Source organism: Solea senegalensis, linkage group LG17 (genome assembly GCF_019176455.1).
Source record: "Solea senegalensis isolate Sse05_10M linkage group LG17, IFAPA_SoseM_1, whole genome shotgun sequence".
In the NCBI taxonomy this organism is placed as follows: Eukaryota; Metazoa; Chordata; class Actinopteri; order Pleuronectiformes; family Soleidae; genus Solea; species Solea senegalensis.
This window is the reverse complement of record NC_058037.1, coordinates 9,605,547-9,627,672: the sequence shown is the minus strand read 5'-3', so window position 1 is coordinate 9,627,672 and position 22,126 is coordinate 9,605,547. Positions and strand designations below refer to the sequence as shown.

General features: G+C 41.7%; 1 protein-coding gene across 1 annotated transcript; it reads left to right on the top strand.

Annotated features, from left to right (window-relative positions):
• Positions 1 to 1,941: 1,941 nt before the first annotated feature.
• ppp1r14c (protein phosphatase 1, regulatory (inhibitor) subunit 14C) lies at positions 1,942 to 17,447 on the top strand. The gene is made up of 4 exons (XM_044049728.1): positions 1,942 to 2,281; positions 14,079 to 14,162; positions 15,070 to 15,102; positions 16,533 to 17,447. The coding sequence occupies exons 1-4, from the start codon at positions 2,045 to 2,047 to the stop codon at positions 16,605 to 16,607; spliced, it is 429 nt and encodes a 142-aa protein (XP_043905663.1). The 5' UTR covers positions 1,942 to 2,044; the 3' UTR covers positions 16,608 to 17,447.
• The last annotated feature ends 4,679 nt before the right edge of the window (positions 17,448 to 22,126 follow it).

Here is a 22,126-nt window from a genome sequence, read left to right as displayed (position 1 = left end):
TGTGCATTGCAACAACGATAACAACAACAATAATAAGGTACAGCATCTACCCTCATCAATTGTTGACAACGAGCCTACATTATGGAAACATCAGGTTACTTTTTTATCTGCGCCGTTCTTTTTCTGTAGCCTCTTCACTTGGGCCAAAGGACAATTCTGTTGCACAGTAAAAAAAAACATTTCTCTCGGTGCTGCGCCTGCCAGCTGACCTGTATTATATCTACGAGTAGACCTATGCTCACTTCCACTATTTCTCTACTTTTCATGTCCAGATAGGCAGCAGGCAGCCTGTGGAGATGATCTCCCCAGAGACCCCAGTGTACTGTATGAGTGAGTGACAAATAAACACTCTCAAATCTAAAATCCTTTCTCCAGTATCCTTCTTAAGAGCAAGTACAGTAAGCAACACACTGTATTTATCATTTATTTATTCAAGGCTCCAGGATATAAAGGGATATTGCTCAGTATAGTGGTGTTATTAAGGGCTTGCATGTTTGTATGTACATCAACGAGTTGGCACAGTATCTATGCGCGGATTATAGTGGGCCAGTCTGATTGTCCTGAACAGAATATAGCTTGCATAAAGGCACAACAGCTCAACTACAGAGAAATGTAGAGAGGATGGGGGGGAAAACTATGCATCTTTAAGGACCTTCGGATCGCTCAGAGGTGGCCACTACCGTATTTTCACTACTATAGCAGCAGCAGCAGCAGAAATCCAACTGCGACTCCCTTTACCACGTGCAGGTGAATAACGGCTCACTTGAGCATTTAAGTGCTGGATATGCTTGCAGGAGAAAGTGTGTTGTCATAACACCAGGGTCAAAACCATGACACAGCATTAGATAAGAGAGTTTGTCTAACAAAACATTGTACCATGTCATTAAAAAAAACAAAAAACAATTTAGGTTTTTTAAGTGGAATACTCCCTATAACCAACAGAGGGCGCAAAGGTACTGGGTTCATATTAAAAACATCTTCTTAAAATGTGAATATTTTCTGGTTTCTTTGCTTCATATAACAAAGAAATTGTGGACAAAACAAGATATTTGAGAGCATCATCATTTCCAGGTCTGGGAAACAACAATCAACATATTTCAGTATTTTCTGATATTTTATGGACTAAACAATTAATAGATGAATCGAGGAAAGAGTCAACACATTAATTGATTATGAACATAATAGTTGCAGCCCTTTTATTATTATAAACTATTGTACACTACATTATTATTGCATTATACTTATTAGAAACAGATTCAGAGTTGTGATTATATCCTCCTAAAACACTGGGCCTAATCTTAATCTGATTAGAAAATTGTGAGTTGGGGCAGCCAATGACTTAGTGGAAAGGGAACTTGCCTTGTAACGTGAGGGTTAACAAGGTTGGGGTACCTCTGAGCAAGGTATCCAATCCCCACTGTTCCACCATTGATTGGGTTAAATGTTCACGCTAAAGCAGAGGTGTCAAACTCGTGGTCCACGGGTCACATGTGGCCCTCCAATTGATTTCAACGAGCCTGCTACTTAATATTAGAGTTATTTCTGTATGATTTTCTATTAATATTAATTTTGCATCATAAATGCATTTTTATTGTAAACTAGTTCTGGATCAGCAAAAGTGCTTTTATTTTGAAACGTTGCTTTTTCCAATCACTTATTTCATTAGACTGGTCCCCTACAGACCAGACTAGATGCTCAGTGGCCCTCAGGCAATTTGAGTGTGAGACCCCTGCTCTAAAGCCACGATGGGGCCTCATCAGTGTACTTTAAATGGGAGGATTGCGCCAGGAAGAACATCTATATGCGGATCACTGAAATATATTCATTTTTGGGGAAACATTGACTGTAATGTGTCTGTTGGTGGCGCTGATGCCCATTTCTTGCAGCGTTAACTCCGCCTTCTGTCTCCGGCGCTGCGCTTTAAATAGCAGCTGTTTAAAAGCAGCTCTCCACTCTCTTGTCTGCAGCCGTACAGAGCGCACCGTCTGTGAACGCTGCAGTCCACGCTCATTCATCTCCACCTAACAAGAAATCACGTCCCGCAATGTCGGCCGCCAGCACCGAGACTAGTGCCCCGCTGTCCACAGCCGGCAGCCGCGTCTTCTTCCAAGGTGCGCCCGGGGTGGGCTGCGTGGGCTCCGGCCCCATCACCACCGCGGACGACCCGGTCCAGAAGAAGCAGGGCAAGGTGACGGTCAAGTATGACAGGAAAGAGCTGCGGAAAAGACTCGTCCTGGAGGAGTGGATCATCGAGCAGCTCAGCGAGTTGTACGACTGTGAGGTGAGTGGAACTGTCACAGACACATTTAAGACCTTGGAGACAGGTGGGGGAAAAAACTGGTGCTGATTCCTTTGTTTTCTGTCAGTACCTGAATCAGGACTGCAGCATGGCTTTAATGGACCACAGCATCCTCCGCTGCAATAACATGTGTTCTTTGGTGTATTGGCGTGTCTTTGTCCTGCATGTGCAGCACCGACGGTCTGTTTGCTGCTGACTGAATGGAGCAGAGGAGTCTGAAGCGACACAAAGCAGTCTGGTCGCTCTTTGGACTCAGATGCACTGTGTCCTCTCCTGCCTTGAAGGCAGAGAGAGACAGAGAGAGACAGAGAGAGAGAGATGATGATGATGAATGGCTGGTTCAATGAGGTCGAGAGAAACCGCATGTTTGCGCGCTTTTACGCACCAACCTTTTACGTAAAATACAAGACTGAGCTCGAGAGAAACCGCATGTCTGCGCGCTTTTACGCGTTTTTACGCACCGACGTTGAACGAAAAATACAGGATGTGAAAACATTTAACCTTATTAATTTAAATACTGCGTCGTCGTCCTCGACACTAAAAGGTTTATTAAACCTTTAGCGCATGACAGTATTGGAATTGGCTAATCGTTTCTTTGGCGGATTTATGACCTTATTAAAGGAGGATCTGTCGCCAGACAGTATTGACAGCCTAATTATTTTTACGCTCTCACGTTCACAGGTCGTATTCTTTAACATTTACAGAAGGGGAGAAAGAGGTAGTGTGTGTGTGTGTGTGTGTGTGTGTGTGCATAGGCAGCATGCATTGGCAATATGCTGCCAGAGCCAAGTGGGGGGAGGTGTTGGACTGGAGGACAGAGAGGAAAGAAGGGCAGTGGGTTAAGGATGTGCTGATGCTGTGTGACTCTCTGCACCAGCCAATCATCTCCTCTGGCTCTGACCCGCTTCCTTGCAGCAGAGGGTCTGCACAAACACTCACATATGTGCACTTACACACACATACATTACTACAGTGTATGTATGCATCCACATGTGCATGCGCACACACATAAACCCATCAGACTATGCTGAGTTGACGGTTATGCTTGCAGGGATATGCATGTGAATGTACACTGGAGAGAGTCTCAGCCTCAACATACACACTAGTGTTCATGTGGTTATTTATTTATGTAAGATACTGCATTTCTAAACCACTGCAGTGAGTGTGTGTGTATGCAGAGGGGAATTACCTGCACAAATCACAGCAGGACACTGCGTGTCAACATTGATTGGAGGGCACATTAGTGTCTCAGTAGCTTGTCTCTATAAAGCTTTAAATGCACATTTCCATAAACACACTTTTCAAACCAAGCCTGGTGCTCCAAACGGCATCCGTCTACTGGAACACCATCACCAGGCGTTTAACCCTCAGCTGTTGTTTTTGCATCGTTCTTTCTTTCGTCCTCCTCCTTACTTTATGGTCCTGCGGCTGTGGCTCTCACTCAAGTTGAAAAGAGCTGTATAGCCTGTCTGAGAGTATGAGAGTGGACTGGTTTACATTTCAAAGCTGGCTGGGCTCTTGGCCGTATATTGGTCGGTTGTCAGCAGGTGTGCTTGATCTACAAGTCGACCCCCCACCCAACCCCCCCCCCGACACACACACACACACGGTTGGACTGCTCTGTTTGATGTTTCAAAGAGAGCTCTGGAGTGCACCAGCCCAATGTTGATTTTCAGACGGTCACATCCCCAACCGTGCAACATTAGCTTTTCTCTCTCAGTGGATGAATGGTTTGATATAGCCGGAGGTGATTTAACCGAATTAAATTAACATTGATATTTAATAACTAAAATCACAAGATTCTTACCGTGCGGTGGTTTCCCAGATTTACAAAAATCAATCTTTTTATGTCACTTTTGTAACATTTCTGATCGCTGTACTCCCCTGTAGTGATGGGAATTCTGTCGTACATACTTCGGTATTGATATTCCCAGCAGCAAGATGCCTCCTCATGTCGTGTCTTTTACACGACATATTAGATAATAGTACATGTAAAAACCCTTTCCTCTGTGGTGTTGTTATCAGTCTCACAGATGATCTGATATCATGCTGGATGCTGAAAGTGGCACAGCGCTGTTTGACAGTAGGAAGACAGGATGGCAATGAAACAAGTACATTGTTAGTTTGAAACCTCGCCGCTGTGGTGGATTGTTGAAGATTGTCTTTTATCTGTGCAATGCCTCAGTCATGATGTTTGGTCACGTGATGCGGAAATCACAGCCACTTAATGTCCTTTAACACCTCTATGTTTAGACTGTGTCATATCTGCCAAACAGCAGCTGAATATCATCAACCCGAAAAAGCAAGCATGGCCTTAAACACACATCCAGTTACATCCATAGACACAGACATGAACACACACACACACACACACTATAGGCCTGAGGGCAGTGCACGCTGTCTGTGCTTGTACACATGAACAAGCTTCAGTGAGCGGGGCTCCATCAAAGCGGAGGCATCGGAAAGTAGGGCATACAGTGTCTCTCTCCCCTTATTCTGCATTTTCCACCCCAACAGCACACAGAAAGCCGTGGAGTTAGTGAGTCGACATCAGATTTACCACTCCATCCATCGCTGCCACTATAGTTCTCTCTCTGACACATACACACACACAGCAGCCTACATCGATTGCGTTGTGCTGCGCTCTCAGACAGACAGACTTATCAATGCGCTGACACATTCTGCCTTTTAATCAGCTGGACTTGACCTCAGCTTTAAAAGCAGTCGTTTACAGTCTGATCCAGACTCTCACACTGGGAGAGGGGGAGTGGTTTTTAGTCGCTTTTCAGTCCCAGAATTCCCACAAAGCAGTGAGACGTGAGGGACGTGCTTCAGCTAAGTGGCAGACTAAAGGTACATTTACATGCCAATATTCTCACGCTAGCTTTTAGAAGTAAAGTGAAAAAATTACCCACTTAAATTGTAAAATGGAGGAGATAAAGTAAAGCCAAGAAGAAGAGACAATAAGATCTGTTTTTCCTATTTTTTACTGTATTTGTCTAAGAGCTGTGCTGGGAGCACTTGGTTGCTTGGTTATCACTCTTCTTCCCCCTTTATCTCACTCTCTCTTTCTCTTCCTGAGCAGAATCCCTCTCTCTGTGTTCTTAAAAGCAAAATGAACAAGAGACATTTCCCAGGAGAGCAGAGGGGCATCCATCTCTGACACACCTCACCTTCTGCTGTCCTATAGCTGAGAGAGTGACAGAGAGGTTGCTCTGAGTGTCTGAGTTCGAAATCAAAGTTCCGTCCACAAATGAAACGCACCATCGATCTCATTTCCCCCCTTTGCCCCGACCACTTAGCGCTACCTCTCATATGTGTGCTTAGGCTGTCCCAGTACGTGTGGAAGTAAAGACGTAGGATGAAGTGTAAGTGGCCCTTTAAAGACACATTTAACGGAGGGCTAAGGAGATATTTCGCAGAATGAAACAAATTCATGGAAACTAATGTTACATAACTGAAAGAAGCAGAAGGATACTGGACTGAGGGCGACCTGGTCCTGCTACTGTTGGACTAGTAAAGATAAAATGTTTGCTCTGTGTCAGTCCGTGTTATTGAAGCATCTCGTAATGTTCTCTGGTATCAGGTTTTCTCATGAAACAGATACAGAGACTGGAGACAGGCAACCACAACACAGTCAGTGTGCATAGTTGGAGCAAACGGAAGTGGTGATCATCACGACCATCTTCTCGTGCATAATCCTGCTTGAGTTGATCACATGTTATGATATTAATCCGAGTTTGCAGATTGGTGGACCTCGGGATGCTACCAACTACACACTTGGTTCAATAAATCGATCCCCCCCACAAGTGCATGCACACGAGGACAAGATCAGTGGTTCAAGTGAACGCCACAATCCTGCTACAACCATAGTTCAAGGTAGTGAGTGTGTGTGTAGTGGACAAAGGATGCTGAATTCTCCTTAGTAGGAAACAAAAATGGGCATCTTCATCTCTTTTTTCTTGCCTATATCTCCCCCACCCCCCATTCTCACTCTCTCTCTCTCTCTCTCTCTCTCTCTCTCTCTCACTCTCTCTCTCTCTCTCCTATGCCCTTGTCAATAACCTCTCCCCTTGCTCGCCTTTCATGTTTCTTCTTGCTGGGAAAGACAATGGAGATGTATCATGTGAACCTCACTGGGTAGCAGAGGACGAGCAAACAGTGCAATTCAAGCCAAGTCATTAGCAAACGCTCAATAGGTTTAGAAATAGCATGCAAGGGAATGAGCACAGCAGCCACAGTGACACGCACACGGCAGATGCCTAATGTTACCATTGAGGTTACTGGATATACTGTACAGTTCTGTGCATATATACTGCAGACACACAGGTGACACACAGCCCATGCTTAATGATGTGCTAATGTTGCAGGTAAATGGGAGTTGTCATGTGCATCCATCACCGCTGACAGTTGATGGATGTGATCAGTCGAACAAATCTCACATTGATTGATGCCATGAAGTAGGGTAAGCTTGATTACGCTGTCCATTTTAAGATGCACTCTGAAATAAAAAAAAAAAAAAGGATTCAGAATGACGACCATTATCTAGGCATTGGAAAATTTCAACCCTGCTGTGTTTACGGAGCTGGTGGCGACGGAGGTCATTGCAGTTTGTTGCGTATGTGCTTTGGAAGGCACTTTATCTAACCAGCCATTTAAATTGCGGCGACAGAAATAGTGACTTGCTTCGGCGTCCGGGCACGTGTTGACACATTTCATGTCGCACCTGCAGACACATGCGCGTGCTGCTAAACAAATCCGAGGTGTTGACAAGACAGCCTCTTAGTGAGCGGATACCCAGCAGCTGCTGAAACAGACATCTATAAAGAAACAAACAGTGGAAAGGTGTCACATGTCTCTCTTTTTAATAAACAAAACCAAGGACACACAGTTGCAATGTTGTTCACTCCCTTTTTTTGTCGTCTCCTTTAGTTTTGCCATCATTCGCTGCTCTTTTCCTCCTCTCCCTTGTCTCAGCTTCAGCCTCTTCAAGACACCCACTCTCCTGCTCCTTATCCTCCGCCGCCGCTCTCATTGTAATTTCCCCTCCAGCATTTGTCTGTCTTTCTGTCTGTCAGTGTGACTTTCACTGAAATGTAGATCAGACGTCGTTTGTCTGTTGTTGACGGTGCTAATCAAACATGACGAGTGGCTACTTGGGCTGTGAGACATTAACCAAACGTGTCCATATCAGTCAATATCAATTATTATCATAAGGGTCAAACGGTTCACTGTGCTTGTTATTATGTCGATATATACACATTGAATTCCTGCTATTTTTGCCATTGAGGAAAAGTATTCAGTGGTGATTTTTTGTTATGGTTTTATCAACTACTGAAAAAAACACAAAAGTACCACAGTAACCAGGAGTGAGGTGAGGTGAATCGCAACTGTAAAAGACCGTAATCGTGAGACCACATTTGGACAATCTGCATTCTCCATTGCCAACCAAAATCAAATTAATATCAGAACTAAAACTGTTTACAACGAAGGTTAAGTGCTGGCTAAAAGAAAAACAGACCTATAAGTGTAGATATTAGCAAGTTGTATCATACTTTATTGTAGTGATTTATGTTTATTTAAGTGTTATTGTGTGTACTGTAGTTTAGCTTGTTGTTATGTGTATGGATTTACATTTTAATGTGTTATATAATATTAGCATGTAACTCTGTGTTTGAGTGGAGTTTTAACGTGTTTGATCATGTATATGTTATTATACTGCTCATGTAAAAGCCCAACTAGGGACAAGAGTTACATTATTTGTAATGAAACTATGTTAACTTTATTGTCTCTGTTCTATTCTATTATATCATATTATATTCTATATCAGTCAGCCCTAATTCTAATATATCCATTACATGTCTACATGGATAATGTGACAGACAATTGATCAACATTTTCTGAAATGAAATGAACACTTTCCGCTTTTATCTCTCGCTTCTTGACTCTTCCTGTCTTCTCTTAGACCTTTGTGGTTTCCCACTCTATTAACCCTGCATGCTGTGTTTATGGGCTTAGCTGGACTGGTGTAATGCTTGTCATAGTGGTTGTAGATATTACTGCCAACCCTGGGGAGGCTTATGGGTCTGCCTGCTGCCAATTGGATAAAGCAAAAGAAAACAAAACCATGATATAATGGTATTTTGTACTGTAGTTCCCTTTTTGTCCTTGTGAAATATTCTCCTCACATATTTCATGTGGGATGTCAGCTACAAAGTTAAAAGATTGATAGAAAAAAAACAGTCCAAGAACGAGCTGCAAAGTGTGTAACCAGAGCTGCAGAAGCCACCGAGCCTGTGAAAGAGGAGATGTTGACGTTTCACACTCACACACTGATTTTCTTGTCTTCCTATGACATCTCTCCCCATCCTGAGAGGAACCAGTTAATCACTGGTTTCACTGTCACAGTCCATAAACTGGCTGTGCACAAAACACTGACTCACTCTCTGTGGCTGGTCACTGTGAAAAGATGTAAAACACAGTCTGCATTCACACGTGTCTGAGAGAGGGGGAGAGAGAGAGAGAGAGAGGGGAGATGAGAGAAAGACGGAGAGTTAAAATGATTGTTTTGACTTTCAAAGTCAGAGGGGTGTGTTCAGGTCAGGGTGTGTTGTTTACTAGTGAACGACCTCTTTGCTTGCGTTGAGTGACTCTGCACATTGTGGAAGTGATCTATTAATGTCTTGAACCAGTTGTCATGTTTGCTGAGTGACTGAGAGACCAGATTGGCTCGAGCTGTGGCTTGGCAGAGGGCAAAGGTCAACATGGTCACCAGCTATCAATACATCAGCCTGAGGCGGACACTGTCTGGTAAATAAACAGTGAAAATCTGTTTCTCCAAAGACGAAGGAGACAATTTCAACTTATTTGTATAGTGGCATCCATATTCTTGTATTCCACTGTAGAAACAGAAACATTAGATGCAAAGATTGCCATTTTTATATCATGAATTGGGTCATGATGGTTTGATAGCATTTTTAAAACTGCTCTAGAATGCAGCTGAATCAGCGTGGGAACGACCTTGCTGCCGCAGCTAACTGTAGAGAAGCCACTGCATCAGTGTTGTATGGTTTCAGCAAACTGCATTGCTGGAGGGCCAATGGGGAGGAGCTGGGAGATGAAGGAGGTCGGGGTTTAAAGAGGAGGTAAAGAGCTCATGAAACACATTTATTTTTAAAAAACATTCTTTGCCCTCTTGGTCGTTGTAATCCTTTGAGCCTCCCATCGTTTGGGTTGTCTTGTCCCATCCCCATCATTATTTGTCATGTGTCACTTTCACACCCTCACCCCACTCCTAAGAGCACTTCATCCAACCTTGAGCTCCTCTGTGCTTTGATGTGACACAGCATTGGTGGTGCAGAGAGAGAGAGAGAGGTAGAAAGCTGAGCTGTGAGGATGTGCTGCTTTTGCACAATCCTCCTCTTCCTTCCTCTCTGCCTCATCATCACAGTGACACACGTACCAGTGTGCTCCCCATCTCCCTTTATCTCTATGTTCTCCTCTTACGTCGTCCAATTGCTGCTCTCTTTGTTTCTTTTCACTCCCACTTCCTCTTACCTTCCCCATTGATCTCATATCTCCTTTGATTGAGTAAATCTTTCCCACTTTTTGTTTACAGTAGCTTCCTTTCTTTCAAAATTCTCCTCACATGTCCCCGTCATATTGCGATGATCCTAAATTCCAGTTCACTCTTCTTTGAAACTGTATCAGCCAGTATTTTCTCTGTCGCGCGTGGGATCCGTCAATGTCAGCTACATTTCTGTCCGTACGCTGAGATACAGTCCGCTCGACTCAACGTTCCTGCTCGCATGAATTAAACGCGCACGCAAACGCGTGCATGCGCAGAATGACCGGAGAGAAAATGACATCTAACTGACAGCAGTATCATCGGCTACACCTTGACACTTGACAGCTGCCATGATCCTCCTGACAAAACCATTTATCTACAGTAGCTCACACACACACACACACACACACACACACACACACACAGTGAAGCTACAGAATCAGGGGGGTGGCTCATGGCCTAGTGGAAAGGAAACTTGGGTTTTAACTGGAGGGTTGCAGTTCAAATCCCGACAGGTTAAGGGCTAGTACAATTTGGTTTGACAATTTGTGGCCGTTTGTCCGAATAGACTGCGGGCGTTGAAGAAACACCGGTTGCAAGGCAGTGATGCTTTTCTGTCCCCTAATCAGCTGATTATCATGGGTTTAAGCTCCACCCATACCGTACCGTACCATTACACTGGTACCCTAAGGGAAGGGTGCCGAAGAATTAAACGGTTGAGGTCGGTTATCTTGGTACTATTCCTAATGGAAATGCTTATACAGTAACGAACTGTTCTACTTGGGTGGAAACACGCCATAAGATACCTCCCCAATGATTGAATGTACGCCAGCATACTCCAGTATACTTCTAGTTCTGGTCCCAAGCCCGGATAAATGTGAAGGTTGCATCAGGAAGAACATGTGGCATAAAGATCTCCTCCAAATCATGTATGTGGATGGATTGCTGAAAAAGCAGGTGATTTGCTGTGGTGCCCTCTAGAGAAGAAGAACAAAACGGTAGAATCACACTGAAATAGTAGTATAATTTCTTACAGTATAATCAGTGTAATTCCAAGTTCGAAGTGGTTCCAAGTGGTGGACATGTAGAACGTTATGCTACAAAAGAAAGCGGTTGCTGATCTAAGAGTCTTGTTATAACTGGTATTTCTGGTCATATAGATTATAAATAGGCTGCAATAATAAATCACTGAGCCAAGTGAAACCGTTCCCTGTCACGAGGGGATTGCCTCTTTGTTTCAGTGGAGTGTTTGAGTACAGTTTGTGGTGAGTCACAGGGTCAGGGCTGTTTTTACATTCGTTTTCATTCACCTCGTCTGATGAACCAGACTGAAAACGCTGCCGGCTCCTCAACTGTCGGTGAAAACAAGTCTAACACACACACACACACACATAACAGACACACTGGATGACTCTCTTTTTGCTTGTAGACATGGTCTAAAAACAAAGTCACTCTCATTGCAACAAACACACAGCTCCTTGTTATCTCTCGTGCACACATTATCCTCTACACATAACACACACACTATCTCTTTTCCTGTTTTCATCACTATGTCTTTCTTCTGCGTATAAACACACACACATTTGCCTTTCAACACACAAACACTCATTGCTTCCCACTCTCACACTACAGCCACATAAACGAAACAATAATGTTGATAGATTTCTACTTCCATTAGCACACAAATACAACGATATTTTATTATTCAGTACTTTCTGCCTTTGAGTAGCATCTTTATTTCACCGTGGACTAATGTGCCACTACATCCCCCTTGAAAAAAGTATTGTTTGTCCTAAGGGTAGCATTTTTTAAAAATAAATATAATGTTATTGCACTATAAATTCACCAAAACACAGGTGACATTTAAAAGTAGTTTTCAGTTTCTTTATATCTGTCTGGATTACATTGTTTTTTTTTCTGTATGCTGCCTCTGTAACGTTAAAACAACTCTGTTTTTTAAGGGTGTGGTATGTGTATGATTTGTATCTGTAACTGTCTAAAGAGACCGGTTTCAGGGTAAGGTAGTTAAAATGTGATAAATATGACATTTAAGAGGGGTAAATATTGATAAATATGTGTGTTAGTGTTAAGTTCATCACCAGTCTTAATGACAGAGGGTTGATGGACTGCATGCTGATGAAGTGGAATCGCCAATAACACAGACAGACAGAAAAATTTATGTTTTGTTTTGTTTTTTTTTAACATGCACATTTAATGTTTCAACCAATGTCAAAAAAGAAAAATAGCATGTACAATTCATTGTGTGTTATACTCATCATTTCCTTCCCTTAACCCATTTTTCTTCTCATTTCTCTTTTCATCTCTTCGCCCATTTATCCCTCTATTCTTTGGTTTCCCCTCTGATGTTTCTCATTTGCATATATGCAAATTCCAGTCCTCAGGATGCACACACACACACACACTACTAATACTAATAGTTGACAGGCTCTGATTTGTCCTGTCACGTTCCCCCTCTTCTCTCAACCTTTTCGTTGGTGATTCCTTAATGCGCTGTGATTTCAGAGCAGAGACCCCTTCACTAAGACACAGAACAAGAGGTGGAAGGGGACGCTAGACTTGTCTGCAGAGACACTGAGACGTTTTAAATGCCAGTCGTGTAAATGCCACTTAAAAAGGCTCAGGAATATGATGTGTGCGTGTGTGTGAGTGAATAAATGCAGAAGAGATGATGCAGGTTTCACTGATGTCAAGTAAAAAAGGTTTGGTCTCATGATTGGACTTTTATGCTTTATTTTTATTCTCATTGTTAATGATTTGCATGAGAAACTTTATTTGCACTCGGTATAGTTCTGTAGTCTTGCTGTCCAATACACATCACCCTGCAACTTCCTTACATTTAGTACTAGCATTTCGTCCAAGATGGTGTTGGTATAGCCCATATGGGTAATGACCATTTAATGTTCCAGTATTAGATACCATACAGTTTAAATGTATATGAAAGAATTGCAAAAGCACAGGAACAGCTTTAGGTTTCAGCTGAATTCATGTGTTTCTTTCTCAACACTGTTGAGTAATTCTAAAGTCGACTGTCACTGATGCTCGTGTTTGTGACTCTACGCAAACCATACTGGGCACAATTCCTTGTTATCTTCTCTTTTAAAAAATGGGAAAAAACGGAAGTCATGATCTTTGTTCCTTGGATATCTTGAGATTTATTGTAAGTTTCAAATGAATTAGGGAAAGCTTTACAGTCTAATCTTTGACGAGGAATGAGTTTCAAACTGTGTTCATGTGCAGGTTTTAATGTTATTATTTGTTAGAATTTTACTTGATCTTAGTGGGACTAAACTGGTTAAATGAAGGCTTATAAATAAATGAATGAATAATTAAATAAATAAACATTTCACACATTCTCTCAATGCTGTAATCAGTGAGTTTGTTCTTTGGCAAAAATCACTATAAAGTTGTAGAAAATTGCTTGCAAATGAACACTGGCTGCAGTAATACTAATAAAACTCTTTTTTTCAGTTAGGGAAAAGACTGTGACTCCTGTTAATAAAACAACAGACGTCAGTTACAGGCCTGAAGCAATCTGTGGTTTGCTGCATTAAAGTGTGATACAGGGATACCACCCACTACCCTGACTTTCACACCATATGTTGGCGTTGGACTTAAATTTTGACGCACACTATCGTCCAACGTGCAGATTTGCGAGTTGAACTTGAGCAGTATGGTGTAGTTAAGCTGTTGGTCATCACTCGGTCACAGAAGCTGCACTTGCACGGGAATGCTATGGCTTCACTTCCTAGAAAAGAAGAGTATGGAAGATCCGCAGTAGCTGGGAGGGAAGGCTTGATCCTCCCTGCATGCCTCTTCTGCACACGCCTGTGGTGGAATAGAATGAACCAAGGAAGCACAGGACCTTTGAAGTGGGTTTGAGCTGAAAACAGCCTCTAACCACTGAGCCACTAAGTGGCCCTGCCCTGGCGCAATGACATTTCCATATGATGCCTGCTTCTAATAGGCAAATATATGTTTGGGCACTTCGGGAGCTTTGAGTGCAGCGATTTGAGAACAGTGTTTTTAATACAGACTTGTGCTGAGATGTGTAATTGGATTTGGAAGGGGGTTGGTGTCGCATTAAAGAAAAAAAAAAGATTATTATAATATGTGCCAATGTTTAATAAACCTATTGTCCCCAAAAGAAAGTGCTTTAGCAACTCACTAACCAAGAGCATCTTTATGTTCCAGGAGGAGGAGATGCCAGAGGTGGAGATAGACATAGACGACCTGTTGGAGGTCACCAGTGATGACGAGAGAGCCAGCAAATTACAGGTACTGTACACCCCTGTGACTGTGTCTGTCTTCATACCTCATACTTCATGTTTTTTATTTGGAGGAGCCACTACAATATAGAAGTGTTAATGTATTTATTGGGGAGAGGAAGGAGTTATAGTTTAATTCACCAAGCCGTAATGTTTGCTGTTCATAGACTGTATGTGAAAATGAACGGACAACAAACTCCTGCTCCTGAAATTTGCTATTTCTGTATCAGTTTTTGACGTTCACAGGTGACAATGTCCATTTGTATCTACAGTCTATCGTGCCACTAAGAAGAGGACGATATGATCGAGTGAAGCCTCCCCTATAGTTTTACATTTATTTCCAGAATATTAACTTCCAGCAAACAGTTGTTCCCCCTCAGTGGGTGGTTTCAACCACGAGTAGAGAAGGTTACAATAAACGGTTATAAAAGTGTGCTCAGACAAAACATGAAGCAGTACATTTTGTGTTTATCTAACGACTAAAGACTGCACGGACGTCAATCAACTCCTGTCTTCTAATCGACTCTGCACATGCGGTATCTGAATTGTGCTTCTTGTTTTGCCTTAACACACCTTAAGAGCAGCAGGTTTTCCGGACATGCATGGTGAGTCAGTGAAAGAACTGGTAGCACTGGTATCAAATTCTGTAACGCTTGTTGTTTTGATTCTATTACCAAAGTCTGGAACAACTCAGGAGTCAGACAAGTTAACCATTTACTTTCCTTTTGCTGTACTGGACAATAACGTGGAACATTTATTTGCCATTCAAAGCTTCCAATTGTAATTGAAAGCTGTTGGTAAAAATGTAGATTTTTACATAAACTACTAACAAAAAAGAAAGTCCTGCTGCTGCAGAGACAAGCGTGAACATGTCTAATCCCCTCAACAACAACTTTCTGTTTCTCCTCTTTGCACAGGAATCGTTAATAGACTGCTACAAACCAACAGAGGTTAGTATGTTTCATGTCTGTCATCCATACATTCAGTATCTATGACCTAAACATTATTGATGGACTGCATGTTGATCCACCGTGACCCAGATGACACACACTCTGATCACAATGCAACTTGAAAAGACTGAAACCTAAACACACCGTCTGTTTACCCGTTAAAGGACTTGAGTATTGTTCATTGTGCGTGTGTGAACGGGTGTGTTTTGCATGTGTGTGTGTGTGTAAAAGTGTTAAGTGTTTGTATTGTGTTGAAGTGAGGAGATTATAGGTGACACACACACACAATTCACATTACCTCCACATACGGCAATGTTGTCCAGCCTGGACTCCCCCATCTGTCATCTGCGTGCGTGTGTGTGGCATTAGGTCAGCCTGTTACATTACCATTACAAGGTCATTCAAAGTGTCCAGCCAGGTTGACAACCGCTGATAGCTGTCACAACTACACACACACACACACACACACACACACAAACTGTGATCCCCTGATTATGGAGCAACACAGACGCCATGTTGAGCTTTTGTCCACAAAGTCGGCATCAGCTGGGGGATAAACAGTGAAAGACAGACACTACGGAGAGAAAAGATGAAGGTGGCGAAAGACGAGGCATAACGAGAGCCATGAATGAAAACTGTACACTTCAATGGGTGCTGATGGGAGTTATGTTGGATATAGAAGCCATTATAGAGAGAAGGGAGAGAGGGATTCATATATATATATATATCTATATATAAAAGGACAACTAGATGGAGAATGACAGACCATAGTAACGGAGGCTGTCTATCAGTAATTGGGTCATGATGAGCAGTGTCCCTGCGGTGTAATGAGTGGGATATTTTCCAGCACATTCTCCACCATACAGTCACTAGACTCATTTGTCCTCATTCGTACCGTCATGTTATTTGCTTGTTGCTGTATGTGTTTATTTTCCTGCTCTTCCAGTGTCCCTTTTGGCTGTTTTTGTACATGCACGCAGCACAAAGTGGATGTTTCTGAGTAAAGACTGCCCCCTCCCATAATTCCCTGCAGTGGCAGCAATGCCAGAACATCTCTCTTTTTTTTGGCTGGATGAAGAATGAATTAGGGGCTGTTTTGTAATGGGTTATTTTTGGACGTGTCTGGCTTTTGAAGTTTCCCTTTCAAAGGAATAGTTAAACACTTTAGGAATCATCTGATTTCTTCCTGAGAATAGAACGACATGAGGTCTGCCAACTGTACAAAAGAGTGTTTCCTAAAATATAAACTCTTAATGATCTCTACATTAATGGCCGCACTAAATCAAAACTAAATAGAAACTAAGTCAGGACTGCCATCTAAAGACTTGGCGCAGTATTTAATAATCAGTTTTGATAGCTTAATTGTATGTCATTAACTCGTAGTGAGTTTTTTCTCTCCGTCTAACTGTTTATGTCTTTCCTCCCTGCAGGACTTTGTCCGTGAGTTGCTGGGCAGGATAAGGGGAATGAGAAAACTCAGCGCACCAACCAAGAAGGGCCTATAATGGCTGTCACGCCCGCCGTCAATCAAACATAAACGACATCATCCCGGCTCCACCTGCTTAACCCACTCAACATGGACTGTCGTCACATTAAACAGCATTAATAACTACTCTGCAAACCACAATCATGCGCCATTAAATCCATGCACATAGCCCCACAAGGTGAATTATAATATCAGACTGTTGAAAGGTAGAGAGTAACAAGAGTCACAAGAAAAGGTCAAACCCAGCGAGTTAGAGCAGCAACTGTGCTTTACCGCCTAATCCCACATTTCAGAGCCATTTTTAAGTCTTTTCAAGCTGATGCTATAATCTCGACAGCCATACAAACTTAGACACCAACAAATCACATAAAGGGAGGTGGTTTTAAAAAATATTTGTACTGAAGTAGGTGTGAAAATTTGCTCTAGCACTATTTAACCAGTGCTTCATGATTTTGTCTTTTTTTTTTTTTACTGATGTGTTTTGCTGTTACTTTTTTTAAAAAAAGGGTACGTGTTGTAGTTGTTTGTTGTTGTTTTTTTTACTTACTTTTGCATTTTAGTCTTGCAAATGTGAGGGACTAGTTTCATTTTCAGCACAACAACTTTGTCCTTTTGTGATGTACAGTATATACATTTCCGGGAAGAGTGGTGACCATTTTAGCAAACAGGGGCAAAATAGTGCGTGATGTGTTTTGCTTTTTACCCACTGCTCAACTTCACCTCAACCTTTTCACCACAACAAGGCATGATGGGTGTTGCAGTTCTCTGTATGACGCCTGTATGATTGGCAGCCTTTCACGTCTCACGTTATTGCGGTTCATTGTCCCTCAGAATACATATCAGTTGATTTAAGCACAAAGCCCAAATATTGTTGGTTGTTTTTCCTCACACAGGGTTTCACTCTGCAAACTGGCCTCTTTATTATATTGGTTGATGTTGCCTTTAAGGACATTCAGGATCAGTTCCCCTTTTACTCAGCACTGAACCTTAACTACTGACAACCAAAAGGCAAAAAAAGTCAGAACCTGAAGACAACTTGAAACACACACCTATCACATCCTGTAAGTAAAGGTGTGCCAAAACCGGTAAGTGGAGTATGACATCTTACATGTTACATGTAACAGGGGCGTTAATGTGTGACACAGGGATTGCGCGATTAAACTACCTTTCGAGTGGGTGCAGACAGAGTTTTAGGCTGTTTGAAATGTCCTACAGAGTTGCAGAAAAGACGTTGTTATAGTATATTCCCATGTTTACGAGCTGTATTTAGTTAGTTATTGTTATAAATTACCTATACAAACACACACACACCGACACACAAACCTTTACACTCTGGTACAGTCATGACTCTGTTACAGGGTTGGGTCCAGTGAAGCAACTGGAATGGGGCAGAGATAAATCTCCACTTATATATATGTATAGATATATATATATATATATATATATATATATATATGTATATACATATATATATATATATATATATATATATATATATATATATATATATATATATATATATATATATATGTATATACATATATATATATATATATATATATATATATATATATATATATATATATGTGTGTGTGTATATATATATACACATGTATATATAAAGCCTCAGCTGCCAAAGACAGAAACAGGCCAATGTTTGGTATTGACACTTGCAAACCACCCGCCTCGCATGCTGTCGACAGATAAGATAAAACACTGATGAAGAGTACATATATATTATGATGTTATTAGCTTATAATCAAGCAAAAAAAAAATACTTTTTTGACTTAGCTACCATATATGACTTTGTAGAACCTTTTATGTTGAAACAACGACGTGATGGTCACGTTGCAGAGAATCCAGGAAATAAAAAAAATAAATAATTATAATAATAAATGGTGCTGTTTTTGATGTTCTTCCCAGGGTTTTGGTCGTATATAAAAAGGTGTTTACACTGTCGATTGACTCCGGATGAAATGTGTCTGTCTTTACTGATGGAGTGCATTCAGTGTAAAGTGGCAGCCTCTTAGCATTTCCTCAGCGCTAGCCTGGTGGATTTATTTGGAAAGTCACGCATTTTCTGGATCACTGAATAGGGAGGAGAAGTTAAAGAGGAAGCCATTACAGCCAGCTGAGATGCATCCAGCATTCATGTTGAGGTACTCGCAGAAGTGGTTCAGTTCAAAAGGCTGAAATTTTATAATTTATGGGGTTTTGTGTGTTTCTGGAAGTGTCCATACTAGAAAGCTTTACATTTGCATGCGTTTTTAAAGTAGCATGTCGAAGGGAACATTTTGTTTGCCCAAAGGTTTTTATTTACAAAGTAAAACATTTTTCCTTTTTATACCTTTTATTATTACTGTTATTACCAGTAGAATTATTATTATTGTTATTCAAACTAAAATATTTGTTTTTTTGTTCATTTTGTTTTTTTTTCTGTACATCCACGATAAGTGTACTTGTTTTTAAAATGTAATGTGACGTGTGGTTTGTTTTTGCTGATAATAAAAATGCAGAACGACTCTGTACTGTTTGAACACATGTCTGCTTTTCTTTTTCATTCGTTTTTGTGGATACAGGATAAGTTCCCTAAAATAAACTGCAGATATTTGTGGCAAGAGTTAGATGAGGAGAGCCAGGTAAATGAACCCGTACATTAGAGCAGCCTGGTAATTGTAACCCAGTGACGATACAGGGGAAACATTTAAAGGAATACCTCACCAATTTGCATTTAGCTTTGTATTACTAGAATAGGGGTAGTATTTTTGAAAAATTGTGCTTCCCAACCTCAGTTTCCCCTGAGGGTAACTGTCTTTGTTATGTGCCCACCAGTGACACTTGGTCCTGTTAGCGTAACTGTTAGCAAAGCTGGCCGACACTGTTCACATTCTGGGAATGATGTCCCGCCCCCCTACAAGTGGGTCTAAAAAGTGCACAATTAGCGTTGCCATTTTAAGCCTCAGACCAAGGCTCGGCTCAAGTGTCATTGGTGGCCACGCAACAAATAAAAGAATGAAAAAATGTCTCAACTCAGGGGAAACTGAGGTTGGGAAGCACAATTTTTCAAACCCCATATTCTAGTAACACAAAGCTAAATGCAAATTGGTTAAGTATTCCTTAAACCTTGCTGTGTCTGTATGCAACAGTACATCTAGCTGACTATCTCCAATTGTATATCTAGTTTTATCGACCCCTTAATATGTAAAAGGTTGAAGGACATGGTTTGATTCCCCACCCAATGGCCAACTATTCCTTCAAATAAAGCAGGAAGATTTACAGATTTTTTTGTGTGCCATTACTCAGATGTGTTGACATTTGTGTGCATGTGCTTACACGTGCCCTGTACGAAGGCCATAGTGAAACATGATGGTTGCCAGTGTGCTCCCTCTCAGTGCCACAGTGTGGCAGTGGCTTAGTGGGACACTGTTAAGAGCTCACCAGAGCATGACATGATCGTTTCATGTATGCATGAGTATTTTCCCTGCAGCATGTCTACTCTCATATGGAACCCAACCTACTGTACGTCGTTGCTAGGTAGAATGCGTTCATTGATCCGTTGCGCGGGCCTTTGAGAGAACAATCATAATGACAGTTAATGCTACATGATCGCTGATCTGTGAGGGAACAAGCGAACCTCAAAGCAAAACAAAGCTTGTGTGTGTTTTTTTTATTTCTGAAGGCAAGTCATGTGGAAGAATAGAGGCCAGTTTATAGAGGAGACAGACAGACAGACAGAGAGACACTCAGAGAATGCACCCCAGGTTTCATTCCCACATAGAATATGATAATGAGTGGCTGTTCATTTACTGACACACTCCCAACCAGCCTTGTGACAAAATTGCACACACACGCTTCTGCTGCTACCATGTTTCGGACGGAAAGGAAAGCCAAAACGGTGGCAGTGTGACTGTGGAGCATGACAAGGCTGTGTGTGCCTTTAAATTCCATGACCCACTTTTCACAGCTGGAGCTGGCGGGCAGTGAGCGCTTGTGCACGCTGCCTTGAATAATTGGAACTGCAAGGTGAATGTGAGCAGAATGGCTGAGGGTGGGAGCTGCCTCGCCGTCAGCCATCAGTTTGCCTGGTTCAGTCAGCTGGCTGCAAACCAGCGAATCTAACACCAGTGCAGTCCTCGAGCTGCTACTGGTCTGGTCATGGTTTTTTGAAAGAACGTGAATGGATGTATGAAATCAAATCAGACTGGCAGGAGTGAGGAGTGATGAAGCCACTGGAAAATTCTTAATAAAGCAGACATCATATTTCTCTATGTGGAATCGCCCGGCAGATCCTACTGTAATTTTAATGTGTTCCCATCCCCCTCTTCATTTTGCCATTCCATCTCTTGATCATGTATGTTCCTCTCCACCCCCATACTCTCCTCATACTTCTCTCTTCCCCCCCTCCCTTGTGGATGAAGTGATCCATCACTCCAGTGCTTCAGAAGCAGCAAGAGAGGGGGAGCATCTTGAGAATGTGAAATGACAGACAGATACTGTATATGACCAGGGTGGTAAAGACAGAGACATGAGAGTTCCTTCAGCTGGAAGAGAGATCCCATCTCTTCTCCACTGCTGTGGAACCCAAATGCAGTATCAGATAAATGCTGGGGCGACGTGTCACGCTCCTGTAGCCTGATCGTTCATTCACATGACAGGCAATTCAGCCATACAGCATCACTTATTAGAGAATAAAAGAAGGGAGGAGATGTTGTCGTCTGTCACCTGCCTGACACCGGGGTGTTTAAGCTGCACACTAGACCTGCTTGCTTTGAGGACATGGCACACACAGTACTGTCTCCCTACTATCTCCAACATAACTGAAGCTGAAGTACAATGGTAGTAGCATAGAAACAAACAAACAGAAAAATAATAAATTTTCAGCTTTGGATACTTCCTGAATATTATGCTAAATATCTTAGACTGTATATTGCACCTTTATTGGCTATTTTTTTTTACATTAATTTTGCACACATAATGAATTTATCATGTACATAACGTTTTAAGATGTTGGGTAATATAATTAACTTGTTATTAATGAAACAATTTATGCTTCTTAGTAGGAATGTTATACACGATATACATCAATAGTAACAGACTCAAATTTTATGAATTATTAGTGGTTATTGATGTATATATAATGTTCTCTAGACAGAGCGTATATTAGCAGGCAGTTATACTGAGCCTAGTTGTTTACAGTTTATCTGGCTCCTAAACGTTACAACACAATAAATACATGGATATCGGACAGTAAACCCTGTTATTATAATCCCTGTGCATCACTATATCCACTAGCAGGATTAATAGAAGGGGTTTAGCATTGAATATGATAGCACTAGGTACTTGGGTCACAGAAACATATGTCTGCTGGTCTGTTTGTGCATCAGTGTGTGAGGTTTGTATTTTCTCCGTTGTAAGTGGTGCACACCCAGAGGGTTAGGTTGGTCAGAAGTAAAGGGTATCATAGCTACAGCATGCACAGGCGTGTGTGTTTGTGTCTGTGTGTGTGTGGGTGTGTGGGTTTGTGTGTGTGTGTCCATT

Bases quoted from the DNA above. Each gene is read 5' to 3' on its own strand.
- ppp1r14c (XM_044049728.1), top strand. From the start codon at position 2,045: ATGTCGGCCGCCAGCACCGAGACTAGTGCCCCGCTGTCCACAGCCGGC. The intron at 2,282-14,078 runs GTGAGTGGAACT...TTTATGTTCCAG, and splicing joins GCGAGTTGTACGACTGTGAG to GAGGAGGAGATGCCAGAGGT. The intron at 15,103-16,532 runs GTTAGTATGTTT...TCCTCCCTGCAG, and splicing joins ACTGCTACAAACCAACAGAG to GACTTTGTCCGTGAGTTGCT.